The sequence below is a fragment of the Ahaetulla prasina genome, chromosome 3 (genome assembly GCF_028640845.1).
Source record: "Ahaetulla prasina isolate Xishuangbanna chromosome 3, ASM2864084v1, whole genome shotgun sequence".
In the NCBI taxonomy this organism is placed as follows: domain Eukaryota; kingdom Metazoa; phylum Chordata; class Lepidosauria; order Squamata; family Colubridae; genus Ahaetulla; species Ahaetulla prasina.
This window is the reverse complement of record NC_080541.1, coordinates 57,679,070-57,701,660: the sequence shown is the minus strand read 5'-3', so window position 1 is coordinate 57,701,660 and position 22,591 is coordinate 57,679,070. Positions and strand designations below refer to the sequence as shown.

The 22,591-nt window shown below is 35.2% G+C and overlaps 1 protein-coding gene across 6 annotated transcripts; it reads right to left on the bottom strand.

Moving 5' to 3' along the window:
- Nucleotides 1-2,765: 2,765 nt before the first annotated feature.
- Nucleotides 2,766-21,858, bottom strand: ESCO1 (establishment of sister chromatid cohesion N-acetyltransferase 1). Of its 6 annotated transcripts, XM_058176750.1 has the most exons (12): nucleotides 21,628-21,855; nucleotides 19,529-19,630; nucleotides 19,257-19,440; nucleotides 17,438-19,010; nucleotides 15,705-15,819; nucleotides 14,297-14,360; nucleotides 11,314-11,428; nucleotides 10,105-10,236; nucleotides 6,631-6,720; nucleotides 5,496-5,636; nucleotides 4,225-4,412; nucleotides 2,766-3,702 (listed from the first exon to the last, which is right to left on the bottom strand). In XM_058176750.1, exons 3-12 carry the CDS (start codon nucleotides 19,436-19,438, stop codon nucleotides 3,531-3,533), a joined length of 2,772 nt encoding a protein of 923 aa, XP_058032733.1. In that variant the 5' UTR covers nucleotides 19,439-19,440; nucleotides 19,529-19,630; nucleotides 21,628-21,855; the 3' UTR covers nucleotides 2,766-3,530. The 6 variants fall into 6 exon arrangements, 5 of the variants coding, with proteins under 5 accessions (XP_058032733.1, XP_058032729.1, XP_058032730.1 ...); XM_058176746.1 differs by having other exon boundaries at nucleotides 17,438-19,440; XM_058176747.1 differs by having other exon boundaries at nucleotides 17,438-19,440; nucleotides 19,529-19,575.
- Between the last annotated feature and the right edge of the window lie 733 nt (nucleotides 21,859-22,591).

Genomic DNA, 22,591 nt, shown 5'->3' with positions numbered 1-22,591 from the left:
CATTATTTTGCCTGTGAGCTTGTTAAATATAAATAATTGACAAGTCTCAGGTTATACTGAATATAATCTGTACTTTTTTTAAAAAAATGACTCAGATTCTATTTCTGTAATTTATACAGTTGCTTTATGTGATCTCTAAAAAAAGAGAGTTAATGTTGCTCTCTTAGGACTGCTTCACACTTGACCAGTTTCCTACTGAGATAAACTTTTAAGAAATAAAGTATGTGATCAACAGTGTAATAATGATGTAGATGCCACATTTGTTATGGAGAGTTGGTTGCTACTTCTCAGAACAGGTGTGTGTGTATATACACACATATATATATGTGTGTATATATATATATATATACACATACATATACAAACACATATTCAGCTTGTTTGTCAACAATTCCTTGTTTATCTTGTTTCCTACATAGTTACACACTCTATAGGAAGTTCCTCAGATTTGAAGCAGTCCTTGATGTAAAACTCTTTTAACCAAAACATAGTGAATTTAGCTTCACTAGTCAGTCTACCTCACATTTATTTTAACTAAAGTTGTCTGCAATTGTGTCTATAGTATGTTTATAATGTTCTTTCATTAAATTCAGTAATGTTATTACCTTTGAAGTGTTGGTCTTAATATAGTGCAGACTCTCTGTTGGTCCACATGAATGAAATACTTTTAAGGCTCTTTTTTCCACTATACAATCAATCTTTTAATTTGGTTTTGGTTTGCTTGATCTATTTTTTTAAAGGTAAGTGATGTACATTTTTTAGTTTAGATTTAGAATTTGAAAAATTAGAAATAATGTTTCACAATTATTTTGAGTAATTACACTTTCAGAACACAATAGCATCTAAAATCAGTGGTTTTTCAGCTGGTTTGTTGGCATTTTTAAAATGTGTGGACTTCAACTCTCCCAGCATGTGGGAGAGTTCTGGGAATCAAAGTCCACACATCTTAGGGTTGCCATAGTTGAAAAACACTGGCGTATATTACGCTGTTTGTATCATTTCAGATAAAAGTATGCTAGGTTACTTTTTTGTCCATTTCAGAAGCCTAGCTATACTGTGAAGGTACAAATCCATATAAGCAGGAACCATTATATGAATATTTCAATTTTCCTTTACACTGGCATATGTCCAATGTAAAAAGTTGTAATTTTAGTATGATGGAAACAAAGGTATTACTTGGGATTAGATAGGACTAAATGGTACTTTAAAGTTCATATTAGTGACATCAAGCCTTATCAAGCATCGAAAAGAGTAGTGTGATTGTTGTCTGCTCTGTGCATGGGGGAACTAACCTCTAATCCTGATTGTAATTTAATACTAACCAGTTAAAGGATGCAAGAGCCTTTACAGTAGTTCATGTAGATCCCTTATCTACTGCTACTGGAAAGCAAATATTTAATATTCCCATTGTTAATGATATATGTGTAGACCAATGTAATGAATCCTTTTATCGGGCACTTGATTCAATTCATATAATATGCTTATTAGTCTAAATACAGACCAGGGCAGAGATCATATTTCTCCATTGTTGAACTAGCTAGATGTACTTCTGTTTTATTGTCAGATTCTGCACAATGCCAGTGGTTAATCAATTAATGCTTTTTATATTAGGTTTACACTATGCTGAGTCATCAGAATTTTTATTTTGACCAATTACTAATACAACAATTTAGTAATTACTCGAATAGCCAATACATAAGCTAACAGTTAAACTTGTACTAGCTAATTATTAATCCATGGTGACTGTAGATGCTCAGTATGTCAGGAAGCAATATCACAATATTTGCCGGAAGTTTTATTATGCACAGAAAAAAGCAGCTGTTTGTTAAAAAGCTATTGCCTTTTTCAAGGCTCATATAACACTTCATAATTACAAAAACAGCCATAGCAGCTCCTAAACCATACACACAAGCCTTGCAAAATATATGGCTGCTGTTACAGAAGAGACAAAAATTACCTGAAGATTCAGAAAGTGGTGGAGAAACTGTTTTCAGAATGAAGGAAGACCAGAACTCATGAACTGATGATTCACATGTTCAAACCTTACAGTTAAGATCAATAGGCCTGCCTCAATAAAGAGAGACTTGTTTTATCTCCCCTTAGGAAATATGAATTATAAGTGTCACCGAGATTTAAGGCCTAGAACCAAGCTTAAGAATAGCCAATGGGAGTTCTATCCCTCCATTTTAACTGCAATTCTGTAAAATGATGACAGACATATTAAAAAAAAGTTCAATAGAACGAAAAATGTTAAGAAATTCATGGTTACAGCATTTCTTTTGCAGGCTCTATGAATGTTTCCAGATTTTAAGTTTTAGAAGGTAAGCTTATATTTTGGGCCTAGTATAACCTCAAATTAACAAGTTAATAAATATTCGATCTACATTATTTGACAATATCTTCTCATGAAAAGGTGCTCATATTGGCATTGACTAAATGTGAAGGTGGCCATTCTGTCTGTGACATATTCAGGGTAGGAAACGGCTTACATTCTACCCACCCAAATACTAAATCTTTTTCAATTATCCAGGAATGGAACCACAAGCCTATTTTGTATATAGTGAACCTGAAGAACAGACCTCTTGGAGACATTTCTAGCAAACATTGGAACTAGACCATTAAACTATATAAGGCACTGTTTTGAACTAATCAAGCTACTTGTAGATTGAAAACTTCCTTTGAAATATTAAGTTACGTACTTGTGATCACCAAAATGTAAATGCTGCAACTGTTAACCATCCAAAATCATTATTACACCAGACCAGTATTTCAATCAACTTTTAATAGTCAATAATATCAAAGACATTGCTTAAATACATTTATCATTAGTAGATTATTTAAAAGTTATCAAATGTTTTCTTTTTAAAATCTACATTATATACATGTCAAGAAAGGCCACAGTAGTTTTTCATTATATGCATCCTCTGAAATAAGAGGGGTTTAGGCTAAAGTACCAAGTGAAGTCCACAAATTAAAGTATATACCCAATTTACTATTGCTAAAGTATAGTTGGAGGCATACTTTTCAAAAGAAACTAATATCTTTCTTTTTAAACTATTATTTCCATTCAACACATATAGCGAGCCAATTATACACTTTGATTAGACCCTAGTTTTTATTGATCTTGAATACAGAATATTTTCGTATCTCTAAATGTCTATGGAAATTCTCAGTCGAAATTTCTACAGAGATTCTCAGATTCACACCTCTACCAAATACAGACTGACTTTCTCCTTGCCTTAGGTATACTATTACATTGTGAACTTCAAGATATACTTAAAAGGCGACCATAATTCTTGCACTAACTGACAGTCCACTATGAACAAATTATTTGCTGCATGTAAACATGGCTAGTGTACTAGAGATAATACATTTTTATAAAAATATCAAAATTATTCTACTTCTGTGCTATTTACAGTTTTAATAAAATACAACCAACTTTTTGGTTGTTGTTACTACTCCTGAGTTCACTGCTAATAAAAGTCCAAATCTGTTGGTCAACATCAAGCAACAGAGTTAATGATTTCTCATTACCTTTTATTATGAAGGTTACCACTTTGAGGCTGTTGTCCACTGAGAAAATTATATACCAAAAATTGACTAGTCCCAAAATATCGTGTTGCAAACAATTTTCCATCCGGAGTAGGGTCAGAAAAAGCAATTTCTTCTTTACTTAAATATGAGCCATATATAAAATTGTTTCTGATTAAAGACAAGATAAAAAAAATCACTGTGACAAACTGGCAAAGAAACTTTTTAAAAACATATATTTTCCTACTTGGCAAATAATATCAATGACGCAAGGAGCTAACAAACATAAAAATACTGCCCCAAATACAAGGTATTTTAATACTTTTCAAATGCCAGTATTCAGATGCTACCTAATCTTGTCTTCCTCTTAAAATTATCACACTTCTGAAATAGTCACATCTGTTCTCATAATTAAAAGAGTTCCCAAATAACAAGTAGTGAACAATTTAACAATTCTCGCTTGTGATTGGTTAACTTCCAATTGATTAAATAATATATGAGATATTATACTATTCTTAAGATACATTAAAAGTTGAATATAGACTGTAGCCAATTATCTTAAGCCATAACACTCAGGGGTAATGGCAGGGAGGGTGTCAAAAAATTTAAAATGCCATGTGAGCAATCCCGTCCTTTTTTAATGTATTGTAGGTGCCCCTGCAAATCGTTCATACTAATGCAAAAGGCCCTTACCTCAAGCATTCTAACATTCGAGAAGCAATTTTCTTCCGTCGCATCATGCTGAACACCCAAATGCGACTAATGCCACAAATGGCCGGCTCGGGAGTTGTTGAGCAGCACCAGGCCTTTTGCCTTTCAAAAGTGAGCTTATCATTTTCTGAACTAATATCTGGAATCTTTTCTTCAATAACTCTATACCCCTTGGGAAACAATAATAACAACAGTCAATCTTTATGATTGATCTTAATATTAACATATTTGTAATAACAAATTCCTATTTTAATTATCTCCTTTCCAAATATGGTATTTACATCCAGTCATTTTTGCTGAATAGCCCCACACAATGTGATCATTACAATATAAAAGGAATTTTATAGGAATGATTTATGTCAGCTGTCCAAAAAGGAAATGCCAACTAACCAGCTAGTGCAGCTACAGTTCACTGTGTCATTTTACTGAAGAGAACTACTTTCCTTGGAATAGTTCTATAGATACTACAAAAAATGTTTTATCTTCAGTTGCCTTGCTATTTGAACTAAAAGAGATGGCTAGAATTATGGGCAAATCCATTTGCCACATGCACTTCCTTTTCCAACAGATGGTTGAGGAACTTTACACATCTCCTCTCCCATATAAGAAACATCTTCTACAGCAGGGGTGTCCAAACTTGGTCCCTTTAAGACTTGTGGACTTCAACTCCCAGAGTCCCTCAGCCAGCAAAGCTGGCTGAGGAACTCTGGGAGTTGAAGTCCACAAGTCTTAAAGGGACCAAGTTTGGACACCCCTGTTCTACAGTCACCGCACAAGCAATTAGTTCAAAATGCAGACCTGCTGAGAGATCTTTCTCCGATGGATGAAAAAGTATGGCAGGAAAAATCAGCACAAGGATTACAAGGCAGCAAAAACTTGCTTCTCTTGGCAGCCATCTTCAAATCATAATGAATTTTGCACCAGAATTTTGAGAGATTTACCAGTAGCACTAAGAATTAAAACACAACTGACTAATACAGAATTTGGATTCTGCAACCAAGTACTGCACTGAAATTTTCTAATTGAAAGCTAACAGCTGAGAAGACATTGCTGATACGTATTTTAGGTGGTCACTACAATAACTGCTACCTTAAGAATTGGTATTTCTTTTTACATTCTCTCTCCACCCACTTTTCCCATTTTAAGTTATAAACAGAAATTTTCTTATTGTAATGATTAGTTTTTCACAGGAAATGGTTCCAACATTATTTAAATGTACCAACTAAGACAATAGTTATCAACAGTTTACTCACCCATTGAATATGTTCTGCAATTAAGCAGCCAATTACTTTTTTATCATTAGAAATAAATAATAGAGTTTTAGTTCTGGAGCATGTTAGAGGAGCTTGTTGGAATCCCAGATCATTATCAACCATCTCTCTGATCTCATCAACCTGCCAAATAAATAACATAAAAAGCCTTAGGTTGACTCAGCCTTCCATCCTTTATAAGGTAGGTAAAATGAGGACCCAGATTGTTGGGGGGGCAATAAGTTGACTTTGTGTATAAATATACAAATAGGATGAGACTATTGCCTTACACAATGTAAGCTGCCCTGAGTCTTCGGAGAAGGGCGGGATATAAATTCAAAAAAAATTAAAAAATTAAAAATTAAATTAAATTAGAACCAATATATTCAAAATCATATTTGTTAAAAAAAGAACAAAATATGCACTCCAACCAGAACACATTTAAAAAGCATAAAAGTATTTTTGTGTAATTGTTCAAAACTCAATACATATAGGTACAGATTTATAGTAGGTATGTAATTAATATGGAATTTAAGCTATTTGGGAAGGAATATTTAACCATCTACCCACACAAACACAGAAAATGTGCATAACAGAAAAACAAAACTGCAATAATGAAACAAAACTTTAGAATGTAGAATGTATATTTGAATGTAACAGAACTATAATTCAAATTATAGTAAAGTTATGTAAACAAGCTTGATACAATCATAGAGACACTGTTTGTTCTAGCCAAAATTTTCTGACCTGCATTCCAGAGAATACACAATAAGTAAGCTGTCAATCTCTCTCACATTGCACAGTTTAAGACACATTGGTTTGTTTTTGCTACTAAACTTGTCATGTCATGCAAACAACTCCATTTAAATCCACTAGGGAAGATGGTTTATTTCTCCCTATGATCTTTCAACTGAAAATTAAATTCATAGGTTCTACCGACACATCAACTTTGATATTCCCTTGTCATGCCGGTCTCTGGTTAATACAATAAGAACAATAGCTGTATGCATTTGGTAACTTCAGTGATCAGAAAATTTATTTGTAGGTGTTTATTATCACATTCTTAACAATAACAAACCACTGTAAAAAGCCTTTTCCTGTCCATTAAACAAAATACAGTTCAAGACATTTCACCTACCTTTCTCAGTGCATACTTGGGATCATCAGGAAGGACCATTATAATCTTACCATCAGGATACTCAGACAAAATTCTCTCTTTTTTCCACCCCTAAAAAGGAAAAAACAATGCTCAGCTTAACACAAAGCTTTTATACTTTTAATACATTATTTACAATTATATTTTTAACTCATGTTAAATAATTCACACTTGCTTAGCAAACAAAAATCCTGACTTGATGGAGATACTTCTCCATAAATATAGCTTGTATAACTCAAAAGCTTCCACAGAAAGCTTCCATGAAAACATTTTGCACTTTACAACTCTTATAGGGCTGAATGATACTTTGGACAAAAGTTGGTTCTAGATACATAGGAGTTCAAACGCACATGCCCTCCATATCTGTTACATAATCCTAGGAAAAGGTGGCTGCTTTCAAGAGCTGTAGAGAGGTGCCCATACAGCACTTTGTTGGATTCAAACATGAAGCATTAGGCAGCCCCAGTATTCTTCACCAGAATAATTGTAAAATTCATCCATTAAGAATTGGCAAGCATATTTTGTTCATTCAGCAAATTTCCCAAAAATCAGTCCAGAGCTTGGATGTGCAAGTAGGAGTATGTATATATGTACACTATATAGCATTTCTTTAACACAGTTACCTCCACAAATATGTGTACATTTTGATAAGTGGCATGCAACAGACCTCCAGGAGGTTTTCAGTGAACTGAATGGCATGCAGTGGTTCAGTGGTTCAAAAGATGAAATCATTTGTGTCACTAATTATAACTAATAGTCACAAAAATGAGACTATAAATGAATAGCTACCTTCTAATACCCTAAAAGGGAAAGTTGCTACGCTGTGTGTATCTGAAGTTAAACATACTCAAAAATGAGGTAATTAACTCTTCTTCAGATCCACACTGATGGTGATAAATGATCAGTACCTGCATGAAAAAACAAAACAAAAAGCCACTTAAGTCTATTAAGACTTAATTTTATCCATAAATTAGAGTATGTTGTTTGCAAAGGCTGCCTAAAGCAGTATTTATAAGAAATCTAAAGAAAAGTACTGTAATTGGCTAATAAATTCAAAAGTCTAACCTATATTCATTTTAAAAAGGGGAGAGTAAAAGAAAGCTCACTAAAAATTAAACAATTAACTATATCCCACTAACACTTATATACATACTGTTATATGTATATAACTACATACTGTTACATACTGTTATAACATTCACCCAAGAAAAGAGGCTGAAGTGACATTATCAATCTGTAGGAGAAGAAGAGGCAGAACCTGGGGACAGGGTCAAAAGAGGAATTAGCTTAGAGTTTCTTTATGTAGTCACAAACAGATTAAGTGCAACTCCTTTTGAATTCCGTTGACCCTTATTTAATGCCAAGATAGTGTTAATTAGTTGTATAGATTCTTGTGCATAGGCATGATTAGTAATAAATCAGTTTAATTGGAACTTCACTTGTGGTCCTGATCTTTGAGGCTAACACAATAATTCAAATAAAGATCTTTCTGGTATCATTTGTAATAACAATTACATTTAATCATTTCATTTCATCAGATTTCTAAGCCCACCTATTCATAAAGCAAGTCATTTTAATTTTAAAGTCCCAAAATATTATTTTAACACCTAAAAATGTTACTTGGATGATACTTTTCTAGCATTTATTTTATTTATTTAGAAAATGTATATCCACATTTATGCTACCCACTCCTTTAATGGCTTTAGGTAATTTACAAAAATATTGTAATAGTAAAGCTATCATTAAAAAACAAATATAAAACATTAAAAACATAGACCATAAAAGGCAAATAAATATGAATATTATAGCCTTCTCTTAAGAGGGTAATAAAGAAGGATTTGATTCAGCTCCAGTGGTAGTTTATCCCTCCAGAATTGATTTATAATTTTGTGTACTCTTTTTCTTTTGCTTTATTCAATTAATTAAAAAAAACTATTTAAAAAAGAAAAGGAAAAATTAACTGTTCGTGTCAAATACATCTGCAAGGGCAGCTACAGTAATTAATTCACAGATGTTCTAAGAATGAGGGGAAATTATATAAGCATCTTGAACTGAGCTTTGAACTCTTTTAAGTTATGGTATTAGATTTTTTTATGATGTTTAAAGTATTTTATTTAAGTTGAGAATAATTTTAAAACATAAACATTAATTAAACTAAAAGAAATAAATAGCTGCAACAATAATTATTTGAGAATTAAGGCTTTCAAATAAATTGAAACAGAATTTAACTCTTAGTTCAAATTCTTATTTGTGATATACAAGGACACAAAATTATATCACATAAAAGATTTAACTTATTTTCCATAAATCCACCCAGTTCAGTTATGATGTTTCAAAAAATCCAGTTTCAGCTGGAAACAAACACCAATAAAAATTGCACACATTTGGATCGTAATGAAATATTAATGTATGCTACTATAGAAGAAGCAACTTGTATTCTAGTTTCTGAGTTTTCTATTTTGAATTCCAGCCTAGCAAAAAAAGTTTAAAAAATAGAAAAGGAATATACTATATTGAACTGAAAAGCAAAGAGGTTAAAAAAACTGAAGGTCAAATTTCACCTTAAGCTCTAATCATTCAATTATTCAAACATTTTTTTACTGTCCCACCACCATTGCTTTTCCAGATGCTTTAAAAGTCCTGTACTCCAGAGCTTTAGTAATGTATTTATTCCGTAAATAGGGAATAGTTTACAGATAGGTCAATAAGATCATGAAACTAGTAAGAGCTTTTGTAAATCATTAAAACACCAGCTAGATTTGAACCAGTTTGTATTTGTGTGGTAGACTTTGGAAGCACCTGGGGGAGTTCAGATCAATTATCCTGGAGGTCTTATCAATATCAATACAAGTTATGGAAGGTAACATATATGATAAAGAAAACAGAGTTCTAGTACTCTGAATATAAATTGCAGGGGCATATAATGTCAGTTCAACAATCTTATATGAAATACGGTTTTTAAAAATAAATTGTGCAATTAAATACTAATTATTTTCTACTAGCCAAACAAAATTTCATACTAAAATACCACTACGGGCAATATTATTTCCACTGCGTATATAAAAGCATAAAATAATGCATGTGCAATAGGGCTGTAGAGTGCTTTTGATTTGATGCCAAAAATGCTTCAAAGCATGCCTTCTGCAGCTGACACATGATTCCTGGAAAAGACACAACTGTTTTAAAGGGTGGCAGGCAGATTTCCAAGTGCTCTGAACACCTTTTTGGATTTGAATTGAATCCAAAGCACTATACAGTACAGACAGCATTAGGTAACTTAGATGGTATAATATTCACTCACTGAAGAATTATTTAGGAGAAATATGAACAAGAATGTTTCATTACTTTAAACTAACAAAACATTTCTACATGGATTTGCTGTTGCTTTAAGTATAATTTTGGAGAGACTATATAAAATACTTTATGCTTTGGGGAGCAAAGAAAAAATATTCTTACCACATATTTTACTGCACTTGTAAACTGGTTATGAAAGAGCAGATGCTGGGTTTCATCCTCAGGATTTGAAGCTGTATAAAGCATTCCACAAATATTACAGGAAATAGCTCCAAACCGTTTTTGTCCTGCATCCTATATGTTAAAAGTTAAAATATAGCTTGTGAAGCACTTTCCTAACCAAATAATACAAATTTAGTGAACATAAATAGCACAAACCCATGTCATTAAAATACACAAAGTACTTTCAATATCAAGGATAGCAACTATGAAAAGCATTCAAAATACATTTGTTGGCATTTGAAGCAAACTAGGGTCATGGCAATATTTTCAGGGCTAATTAATCATCAGAAAAATAACATGATCTTTCCTGTCAATTAAAATATGTATGGTAAAATAGCACATTTTCCTATTATTTTCTGTTAGTCCAGAGAAATAAAGAACTGAGGAACCAAGAACTGGGAAATCAATAGAGGTAGTCCTCGACTTACAACAGTTCGTTAATGACCATTCAAAGTTACAACAGCACTGAAAAAAATGACATACGACCATTTTTCACAGTTATGACCACTGCACCATCCCCATGGTCATGTGATTTACATTCGGATATTTGACAACTGGTTCATATTTATGATAGTTGATCTCAGGGTCATATGCTCACCTTTTATGACTTTCTGACAAGCAAAGTCAATGGAAAAGCCAGATTCACTTAACAACGGTATTACTAATTCAACAACTGCAGTGATTCACTTAATAAATGTGGCAAGAAAAGTCATAAAATGGGGCAAAACTAGCTTAACAAATTTCTCACTCAACATAAATTTTGGGCTCAATTGTAGATATCTGAAAAAAGCTAGCATGTCACCCCTAGTTGTCCTCTTCATTAAACATACCATATCACTAAACATACCAATTCCAGCAACCGTATTTTATATATTTTAGCATTCAGTCCAAGATAATATATGGCAATATCTGCTGTACATCAAATACATATAATACGTTTCTTCACTACAATGAATGGAAAATTATACTATAACAAGAAACTTTTAAATTAGATTTAACCCATTTTTCTACTTTCACAATTAACAGAGAGAATATTTTTTTACTTTATTAATATATGATACTTTATTAACTTATAAGATAAAAGCTTGACACACATTGAATAATTGTTTTAAAGTAACAACCAGTAACTTGTCATACACAAATACTTACTATGATTAGCTGCTTATCACCATCTTTTGCAGCTTCTTTTAATTTTTGAATATGTTCTTCAGATGTAAGTAAGCCACCACATTTTGTTGTTAATGGAATCTTTGGCACGGATGCCCTTTATGAATAAAAATAATTCACAAAAGTTACTGTTTATGTATGTATTATAATAAAAATGTATTTCCCTTCCACACAATTCAACTGAATTAGTATTAAATCCAGGAAGAACAGAGTGCAATACAAGACATCTTAAAAAAAAAAATCTCCTTGAAGAAAGACAATCAAATAATTTAGCTATGCTTCTGTCAAAAAAATGTTTCTCACATTTTACAGCAAGCAAAGTTTGTAAACGAATAGGCCAATTCCTTTCTGACCTGAAAAACAAAGGCTGCAAATATCAGCTTGATTGTCCGTAAAGAATAAGGTTTTATTTAAGATGTTCAAGAAACCTGTCTTATCATGCTGGGTTTAATTTTTTTTTTTTAAAGTGAACCTAATCGAGATGTGGTGTTTGCATGATGGTATAACATATGCTCCTAGCAAAAGGAAAGAAAGACTACCTCCACATACTCCATCATTAATCCTTCTTATTTCATAAGACTTGACTTACAACAATTTGTTTAGTGATTGTTCAAAGTTAAAACGGCACTGAAAAAAGTGACTTATGACCATTTTTCAGTTACAAGCTTTGCAGCATCCCCGTGACCATGTGATCAAAATTCAGATGCTTGGCAACTGGTTCATATTTATGATCTTTGCTATATCCCAAGGTTAACCGATCACCTTTTGTGACCTTCTGACAAGCAAAATCAATGGGAAAGCCAGATTCACCTAACAACCGGGTTACTAATTTATCAACTGCAGTGATTCACTTAACAACTGTGGCAAGAAAGGTCATAAAATAGGGCAAAACTCACTTAACAAATGTCTCAACAACAGAAATGTCGGGCTCAGTTATGTTTCTAAGTCAAAGACTACCTGTATTTTATTTAGATATCTATAAGATGGAAGTTGGAACTATGCCTTCTTTTTTCTTCAGGATAGAGGGATATTTTCCTATTTGAACAACAATTCATTCGTTCCTGCTTCATTTTAGCATCAAAAAGGAGGCTATATAGAGCAAATCCTCTCAAAGTAATAATAACAACAACAATAAAACAAAAATATGCAGAAACTCTCCTTATCTCTTAGGTGCAAAAGTCACAGCCTTTTAAAAGTCTCTATTGAATATTTGCTTATTTCATTTTAATACTGCCTTCTCACAAGAGTCAGGCAATGTACAAAAGTTGACCACCTAACAATAAAAACAGCATAAATCCATTAACTCATATTACACAAAGAAAATAGCTAAATATTAGAATAGAATAGAATAGAATTTTATTGGCCAAGTGTGATTGGACACACAAGGAATTTGTCTTGGTGCATATGCTCTCAGTGTACTATTATTAAATAGTATAATAGTATATTAATTAGTATATTAAATTTCTGTTTAAAAAGTAAAGTTTTCAATGTCTTATGAAGCGTCAGAAGGTTTACAGACAGTTTATCTGGGGGCAATGTACTTCCAAGGGCAAGAGCTACCGTGGAAGAGTTCTTCATCTTAGTCCACACCTGTCTTATGTTTAGTGGGATGGATCCCGTCCTGTACAACTATACAAGACAGGCAGAATCATACTGGTTAAAATGACCTCTGATGCAACTGTAGGGCTTTTAGGTAATAATTAACTGTCTGAACAGAGCTTGGAAGCCTATGGGCAGCCAACACTGGTGTGGCTGCAACATAGGTATCTCCTTCTAACGTTCTGGCTGCCACAATCTGATGCACCTTGGAGATTATCTTCAAAGATAACAAGCATATGATACATTGTAATAGTACAAATCTCACAAGAACTAGAATAGAAGTTACAACAGCCAAGTTTTTCCAGCTCAAATAGGGCTGTAACTGGTATACTGTCTCCCTACCAGGGCTTCCACCTGCTTCTCCAGCAGGATCTACAAATCCAAGAGGATCACCTAATCATAGATCTGCTCCTGCAGAGGCGGTACAATCACTGGAACTTAAGTTCCTAGCTAACAAGCAAACAAACAACATCTTTTCTTACCAAACTTAATCTTGTATCTGTTTGTGTTCAATATTTTTAATAGTATCCCTGTCTTGGCCTTGATGGTTATACAACTGAGTATCAATAGTACACTGACACTTCAATGTGACAGGTGACCCTGTGATTTGATGATTTTCCTCCCAGAACTGACTGAAACAACTCCTTTTGGTACAAGCAGAGCTCCTGCACAGCAGCACTCAAAATATCTGCAGACAGTCCAGATGCCATTAGAATACAGAAGTATTCACATTTTACCAGCCAGTGTCTGATTCTCAACATGGGTTTATACCCACGTTGAGAACCATTACTGGGTTGTACTGAGTTTTGGTATTGTAGCACTGTTATACTCGGGGGGGGGGGTTCCACCTGTTTCATCTCTCTTGACTCCTCTAACAAACCAGGGCAGTGTTCAGGTTCAGCAACTGGGAAGAGACCAACAGTCACACTTATCATCCCTTGCAACCATTATCTACAATGCAATCCTGCTGGGCCCACTAGAGTCTCTCTAAAATTGCAGGTAGCCTTTCTTCTGAACCTTGGCATCATGGTAGACGTAGGAAATGCAACCCAAAGCTCATTCAGGGCCACATCCCTAACTCTACCCAATCAGAGATGCCAGGTCTCTGTGTTTCTTCACCCAAACATCTAATTTCACAGAGATCTGCCTTTACCAAGAGCAGCCTGAGATTAAGGTATCTGATTATTTGGCCAGTTCAGCTCAGGGTATATCCTTAGGAAAGGGAATATTAAAGAAAGAATGTTAAGTCTGAGTTGATAATACTTAGATATTTATTAACAACTGCCTGGCGAACTTAGTACAAATTTGTAAAAGATTGCAGCATAAAACATAAGAAAATATAAAATAATTTTTAAAAATACTGTACCTGCTCTCATTTATCTCAGAGGCTTTATTAGGAGGAGTCTGAACCAACTGTTTACCAACTGGAGCTATCAATAAATCAATACGTTACTGCATTACAAGAGAATATATGTAGCTTAGACTTAAACTTGGAGTCCTTGGTGTTCCTGAACTTGGATGTTTGTTTGAAACATCTGTAATCAAACAACCAAACTCAAAAACAACCAAGGACTCCATATTACTTCATATTTATCAATGAATATATAAGACACTAGTTGGGGGGATAATTATATTTACCCAAGTTCTCCTTCAGTTTTATATTACCTATGAGTGCATAAGATGAACTCATAAACAAATATAATGAAAGGCACATACTTCCTGTGATTTAGAACTACACAGGTTAAATAGATTACGAATTGTATCTTTAATGTAACAAACTATAGTTGTCTTATATTGTATACACAAAGAGTATACAAAAGGGCAATATTGGGTTTCAGGGTTTAATGAATGTGATCTAGGCAACAGATTTCCTTACTTTCATTGACAACTATAAGCTGGCATCTTTAGGAGCAAGATGGAGTACTACGCAGACTACCCCTGCAACTGTGCAGGGACTGACTAGGCTGTTGTCTAGACCATGGCACTAAACCCTGTAGCTCAGCAATGTCCAACCGATAGCAGCTGTGAAAACCAAACCAATAATATAGTTTCATTTTTTTAAAAAAAACCTCAGTATTTCAGTTTTGACTGGGGAGAGTGGAGCATCATCATGTTTTTACTAGTTTATAAATCATGTAACTATGCATTACTTCCAGCAACAATTTTATGCCTGTATTATATTAGAGTCACTGAATCTAAATCTAGAATCCCATCTTATTCCTATTTAGTTTTTCTGATCTGTTTTCTTCTTGAAGCGACAAGGGAAAAAAACCCCAAGAATTGATTCAACAAGTAGTGATTACTTTGCCTGTCTGCAATAAAATTGAGTTCATACATCGTTGATCAATGATATGGTTTGTTACATTTTGCCCTGTGTGTTGTTATGAATCTAATTCATTCTCACATATTGAAAATATCATGATAAAACAAATTCTGGCTTATGGTTATGCATACTGTGGTCTATAAATAAACAAATCAGTTAAATTTAATTTGCCAATAGTAAGATCAGTTCAAAAAAAGCTATAAGTAGCGTCACTTTGGCATTTTGATGATAAGCCTTATGGTCTACTATTAGCAATCCTTTAAGCACAGGTTATCCTATTAATGGAAATAAAGTTGCATCTGATTACCCTTGCTTTCTTCCAAGTTCATATTCCATTGTTATTTGGCCATAATTTTTTAATATATCATAATACATAAACTTGAATTTAAACTATCAATTACTTTATCCATAATTAAAGATGCTTTAATATGAAATATAATTTGAAGTTTACCTTGAGGTTTGATTTCTGTTGTCTCTCTTTTTACTTGCTTCACTACTGACGCTTGTTCTGAAATTATTTTCAATGAAGTATTTTCTGGAGGTGTAGTGAACTCTAACTTGAAACTCTAAAGATATACATATAAGAATCATTTATTCAAATATACAACAGATCTTATCAATTCAAAAATTTAAATTTTTGTTCCTTAAGAAACTTCTACCATGTTTGCATAATTAATCTGTCTAGATGAGATGCAATAAATTATAAGGACTGCTGCAATAGCTGAGCTAGAGGTAATTTATCTCATGGAATATTAACCAGTTTTCTTGAGTCTTTGTGCAAATATATAAAGAATTTAGAAATTCTAAAACAATACTTTCAATCTTCAAGGAAGCTTAGGGTTGTGGAGAGCTTCTGATTCAAAGCAAAAAGATACTTTGAAACGTTCAGGAACATATATTTGGATTCAATGTAAACTAAATATCTCTTTCCCTAAGATCCTAAGATTGCACAGCAACGCAATGGGCATCTAAACAGGCTCTGAAAAAGATGCAGTTGCTTTAAGAAGTTGCAGAAAATACGTGAACATTAGAAAATTTTCATCCTTTAAAGCACCCTATAAAATCTTAGTAAATCATACTAGTATATAGCTATGTTTGCATATACCATCTATAGCTTCATGAGATATAGTAAATACCGTGTTTCCCCGAAAATAAGACTGTGTCTTATATTTTTTTGAACCCTGAAATAAGCGTTTGGCCTTATTGCCATGTGCTCAAAAGCCCGACTGGGCTTACTATCCAGGGATGTCTTATTTTGGGGGAAACAGGGTAACTGTGTAGTACATGCACAAAAACTATTTCAGAGATACCTCTAGCTCCCAATGAACTAGCAAAGAAAATCCCTCAAATCTAAAAGATAGTAACTCAACTTATATTGTATTGAATTTAGCTGTCTTTCCCATGATACTCAGTTACCTGTATGAAAAAATGTAGACAAAACATTTCAAACCATCTTTTTACAGTTAGCTTTTAGTAATGTATTGCTTGTGAGAGATCAGATGGAGTCAGGTGAGAGGTCTCACTCTCCCTTGCCAAAAGCCTGGGTGAAGAGCTAGGTCTTCAACGCTCTTCTGGACATCAGCAGAAGGGGAGGGGTGCAATCTGGATCTTCCAAAGCTCAAGCACTGTCTCAGAAAAGGCACACTTCCAGGGTCCCACTCGATACTATTTAATTGAAGGAACCCAGAACATGCCAACCCTGTAAGATGAAAGTGGTCAGACGGATACAATGAGAGACAGGCAGTCCCTCAAGTAATCTGTCCTGATGCCATGTAAGGTTTTATAGATAGCAACCAGCACCTTGAATAACACCCAGAAGCAAGCCAATTGCACTGGATGCAACCAGTACAGCTTACGAAGCAGAAGCGTTACATCATTGCTTATGACACTCTATTCTGGATGACACTCTATTCTGGATGATTTGAAACTTCTTAATGGTCTCCAAGTTCAGCTCCATGTAAGTGTGTTGCAATAGTCAAGCTGCAAAGTTACTAGGGCATGAGTGATAAATGATGTAATAAATTATAAATGATACATGCATGATAGAGATAATGGGTTATTTTAAACAGAATGCACTGCATTATACTCATTCTCAAAGTAACTCATATTGCCCAATGAAACAAACTAATTCCGCAATAAAATACAAAGTCATACTGTTATATCACAAAATTACAAAATATTTACCTTATCTGGTGTTGGTCCAGGACAATGTTTTGCCTCAGATAAACCATTCTCTATCTTCTGTACAGTGGACTGTTCGGCATGTAGCATTCTATCTTTAATCTGGATTCCTTCAAAATCAGATGTACTTAACTTCTGTTCACATATTGTGCTATCATTGTTTTCAGATAATTTCCTTGGAACTTCTGGAAGTTGTATTTCTACAGTTCTGGCTTGTTGTTCCTCAGGATTATTACATTTTAAAACATCAAGCTTTGGAATACTTGAGATACTATGGCTCACATGATTGACCTTGGTTAATTTTATTTTGGTCCACTTAGAATTTTTGTTTACTGTGTTATGTCTGCCATTTACAGTACATTTGACAGACATCCCTTTTCTGCTGGGAAAAAATCGCTTACATTGAGAGTTCTGCTTAGTTTTCTCATCATTTAATACTATGTTCTGTGGCAATTCCAGTACTGGATTTTTTTCCTCCTCTTTTCCATAATCAGGATTAGGAGAAATTCTTTTTACCTCTACTGTGTCCGATTCAATCTCGCCTGCAATTTCTTCACACAGTTCAAGAATGCTAATCCTTTTGGATTTAACCACATCCTCTTGTTGGCAAACAGGCTCTACTGGTAAAATTCTATCTGCTTTTAGACTGATTTTTCCATTTTTGTGCTTCGACTTTGCTTTGCTTACTATACTGCAAGTTGAATTTATAGGACAGGAAATTGTGTTGGCAACTTCCTTTTCAGATTCTTTACTACTTTCAAAATTATTTTTCAGTTCTCTTGGCTTATCTGGAGATGTAGCTGAATCACTGATTTCAGAATCTACTTCATGTTTTTTTGGGGATAAACAATCCGTTTTCTTATTATCTGATATTTTTCTTCTTTTAATTTGATGATCATTGTCTTCCACAGACTTTCCTGGTTTCTGGTGAACGTGTTTCAACTTTTCATGTTTTAGTTGCGGTACCAGCTTTTTCATCTGGCTACATTGCTTTGTAACAGAAGCACGTGTTTCTTTAACTTTTCTGCTTCTCAAAGATATTGTAGAAACATCAGATGACTGCTGCAATCTTGGCGATCTTCTAGCTTGATGGCCATGTAAAACAGTATGCTGTGACTTTGGAAGGTCCTGCACTGTGTTCTTCTGAGATACTTTTTTAGTTTGTTTGACAGGTAATTGTTCTTGCCTAATTCTGACAGCTTTGGCAGAATCAGTGCCCGCTGATTTTTTGCCTAACTTTCTGTGGTCAGTATCACAAGGCTTTTCACTTGACGTTTTAGTCCACCTTGCTTCACTGTTCTGAGAAGCTGTTTTTTTTAGAGAAGAGGTTTTAGAAATCTGAACCTCTAAGTTACTATTACTAATATATTTTCCAGATTTTGTAATTCTTCTGCTATTTTCTTTGATCAGTCGTGATTTTGAATGCAGGTTCTTATGACTTGTTTTACCACACCGGGCTGGATGTCTTTTACACCGAGCTTCTGTAGAACGTGTTTTAGAATCTACAGATGATTTATTCGGTTTCTTGTTTTCATAGGAAGTTTTATTTTTGACAATGTTGCATTTTCTCTTCCCCCTAGAACAGATTTTGGAAGAAGATTTTGAAAAATTCAGAGAATTAGCATGCTTTAGTTTGGAAGATTTCAGAGATGTCTGTGCAGGACATAATTTACCTAAAGATTTTAAGGATGTCCTTTTCATGCACACCATTTTACATGCTTTCTTCTTTAACTCATTTAAAGTCTGTTTGGAGTTCCTTTGCGCTTGTTTATTTTGAGAAGATGGCAGAGAAGCTCTATTTATAAACTTATTGACAGCTGACCTGTTAGTTGTGGCAGAGTGTTGGGGCACTTCTTTCTTCGGCACTGCTTTCTTATTTGATATGCATTTAGAATCCTGTAGTTTTCTTTCTTTGCTAGTAGAAACTGATTTATTACTTTTATTCAATTTCCGCCGCTTGGCAGAGGATTCTACCAGCACAGATTTCCTTTTCTGTGCTGCCATTTCTGAAAGAAAAGGATATTCAGTTATAACTATTCTCTTGAAAAATACATTTTAAATGAGAAGCTTAACATGTTAACTTAGTTTACTCACAAGTACTGTTTTGTAAGCGAATTCTGCTTCAGTAGAAGTGTAGTGATCTGTGAAAAATGCATTCCTTATGAATTTACATCCAAAGAGAGCATTATACATATCCTATAAACACAGGAACAATAAAATATTAGTGGGAATGCCACTAATTTTGAGCACAGATGTCTAATTAAAAATTTCATTGCAATTTTTAGGGCATGCAACATATACTTGGAAAACATCTGGATTATATATCAGATTTCATCCTTTGATGTTCATATTGTTCTTTATCTTGCTTTTCCTACAATATTCTAATGTCAGTGAAGATTAAATTGCACATATCATGAAAAGCCAACATATTAACAGTTATGGTTCATTACTGTATATCTAACATTATCAGGGTCATAAATCTACTTTTTTATTTTACATTCTCCTCTAAGGCGGCTTATGGGCCCAGAAATTATTTTTAAATTCTTGTAACTTTGCCATTATATAGGTTTGGAAAAAAATAAACAACTTTTCTTACTCATTAAACAACAACAAATAGAGATTTGATATATTTGTACTAAATACATTAAAGAAATATATACATTTTCTGAATGTTCTGTAAGTTTCTATTGTAGTTTCTACAGTTTCTACAGTATCTACTGGAAACTTCAGTGCCAAGAAACGAAGATCTATCTGCATTTCACAAACTAAAAAAAAAAACCTGATGCCACCTACATTTTACACTGCTACTTTCTCATATATTTTACACGATGTAAAATACCTAGAAAATTTAGTCAGGTTACAGAACATTTATTAACTTATACATTTATCATGGAGAACCAGTAATACAATTTCGGAGTGTATCTAAGGTTCGGGCTTATTATTAAAGTAGAACAATGCATATTACAGAGAAAACAAAGCATAATCCCATGGCAGAGAAAATCACATTGTTTAGCTCAAGGAAAGCAAGAACAGTTTGAAATCAACAACAATCCACAGCAGAAATTAGCTTTAAAAGCCTGTTTAATGTCTGCCTTAAATCATCAAAACACATGGTTTCTTTTTTTTAAAGTCAGCTAGTGCACCTCCACAAACCATAGGATAGAATAACATTTGAACTGCTTCCAGGGGACAGGCGAAGAGCCAGGAAGCATGAATTTGTAACGCTAGTGTCAAGTTAAGCATTTGGGGTTTGACTTAGCAGACTGTGCACACCAACCACTCTGGCTGCAGCCATGGTTTATGACTTCACCTGGCCTGTGAAACAGGCTATTAGTGTAACAAGCTATGATTAAAAGAAGGACCAGAGATTAACCCACAATCCCATAAGAAAAGCAAACCGAGTAACGCAGATGCCTCAAAAACTTCACATTGAAAGAATTCCTTTTTACCTCACTTAGGGAACCCTGATGCTCTGCGGCCCCCAAAGGGGAATCCTTTACAGATTTTCCTTCAGAAAGTGGTATTTTACATAATAGTGGGCTACAGGAAAGGGGGCCGAACCCAAAGATAGGCAGAACCACCCTGTGGCTTCTCCTCCTCCAGCTTCTCCAACAGAGGCAGAAGAAAACATTTGTGGCTCAGGGTTGGGACTGAGGTGTGTGTGTGTGTGTGTGTCCTTGATGATCTCTGAACTTGGTGGTTTTTCTCGCAGACGCACTGATGAGGTTACCTAGTTTGGTAATGAAATGTCTGCGAGAAACCCCCCCCCCCAAGTTCAGAGAGCACCATGGACTTCCCCCCCTCAGTCCCAACCCTGAGCCACAGATGTTTTCTTCTGCCTTTGTTGGAGAGGCTGGAGGAGGAGAAGCCACTGTGGTGGCTCGGCCTACCTTTGGGTTCCCCCCTTTCCTGTCGCCCAATATTATGTAAAATGCCACTTTCTGAGGAAAATCTGTAAAGGATTCCCCTTTGGGGGCCGCAGAGCCCAATATTATGCAAAAATGGTTTTCTCGCAGACCTTTCATTACCAAACTAGGTAACCTCATCGGTGCAGCACCGCCGTTTACCGGGCATTAGGGAGGGGCGAGAAGGAAGTAACCGAGCCGGGTGCGGCAAGGCCTCCTCTGTCCGTCCCCCCCACCCACATTTTTTCCCTCCGCCCCCTCCTCGTCCACTATAATAAGCGAGCCCACCTTTTACCACCGGCAGGCCTCACCTGGGCCAACGGAGCCACAAAGGAGGCGGAAGAGCGCAAGGAACAAAGTAGCCGGGGATGGGATAGGGGGGAAGCGACCGGTTCGTCTCAGCTTCCTCACGTCAGCGCCGCGTCAAACTCCCCATGTCACCCGGCCGGCACGAAAGAACGAGGAGCGAAGCCGAGGCGAACCAGAATGCCTCCCGCATCCGGATTGAGGCGGGGAAGAGGTGGCGGGGGGGAGGGTTGAGCCTGGAATTCGCTTCCGAGATGGATTTCCGGTTGTCTGTTGCAGGTTTCGAGGTCGCCCATATGCGGGGGAGGGAAGTGGGAAAGAAAAGAGAAAAAAGAGGAGACCGGCGTGTTTTAAAAAGGCCGCAAATCTTTTGCAAGTTACGCCTCGCCCGCGCATTGGGAGGCGAGAGGCTGTTGCAGTTCCCTAAAGCAGGGGTCTGCAACCTTGGCAACTTTAAGCCTGGGGGGACTTCAACTCCCAGCAAAGCTGGCTGGGGAATTCTGGGAGTTGAAGTCCTCCAGGCTTAAAGTTGCCAAGTTAAAGTTAAAGTTGCCAAGGTTGGAGACCCCTGTCCTAAAGAACAGGCTTGCCTCGCCCCCGTTACGGCACTTTTGCTTTTATGCCAAGGAGGAGTTAGAACTAGGCCATAGTGTAAGCCGCCCTGAGTCTTCGGAGAAGGGCGGGATATAAATGCAAATTAAAAAAAAAGAAAAGAAAAGAAAAGCTATCGGCGGGAAAAGGTTCCCACGTAGAATCTATTTAGGACCCTCCGCCTGGAATGCAATAAAATAAAATAAAATAAAATAAAATATCGGGCGACCGCTAGATGACATCAAAAAAAAAAAGCATGCAGAAAACTCGGATTACATCAAAATCGTCCAAAACGGTCGCTGATCAAATTTCGCAGCCGACCTTTATTCATCCTTTATGGCAAGGGTCTCCACCT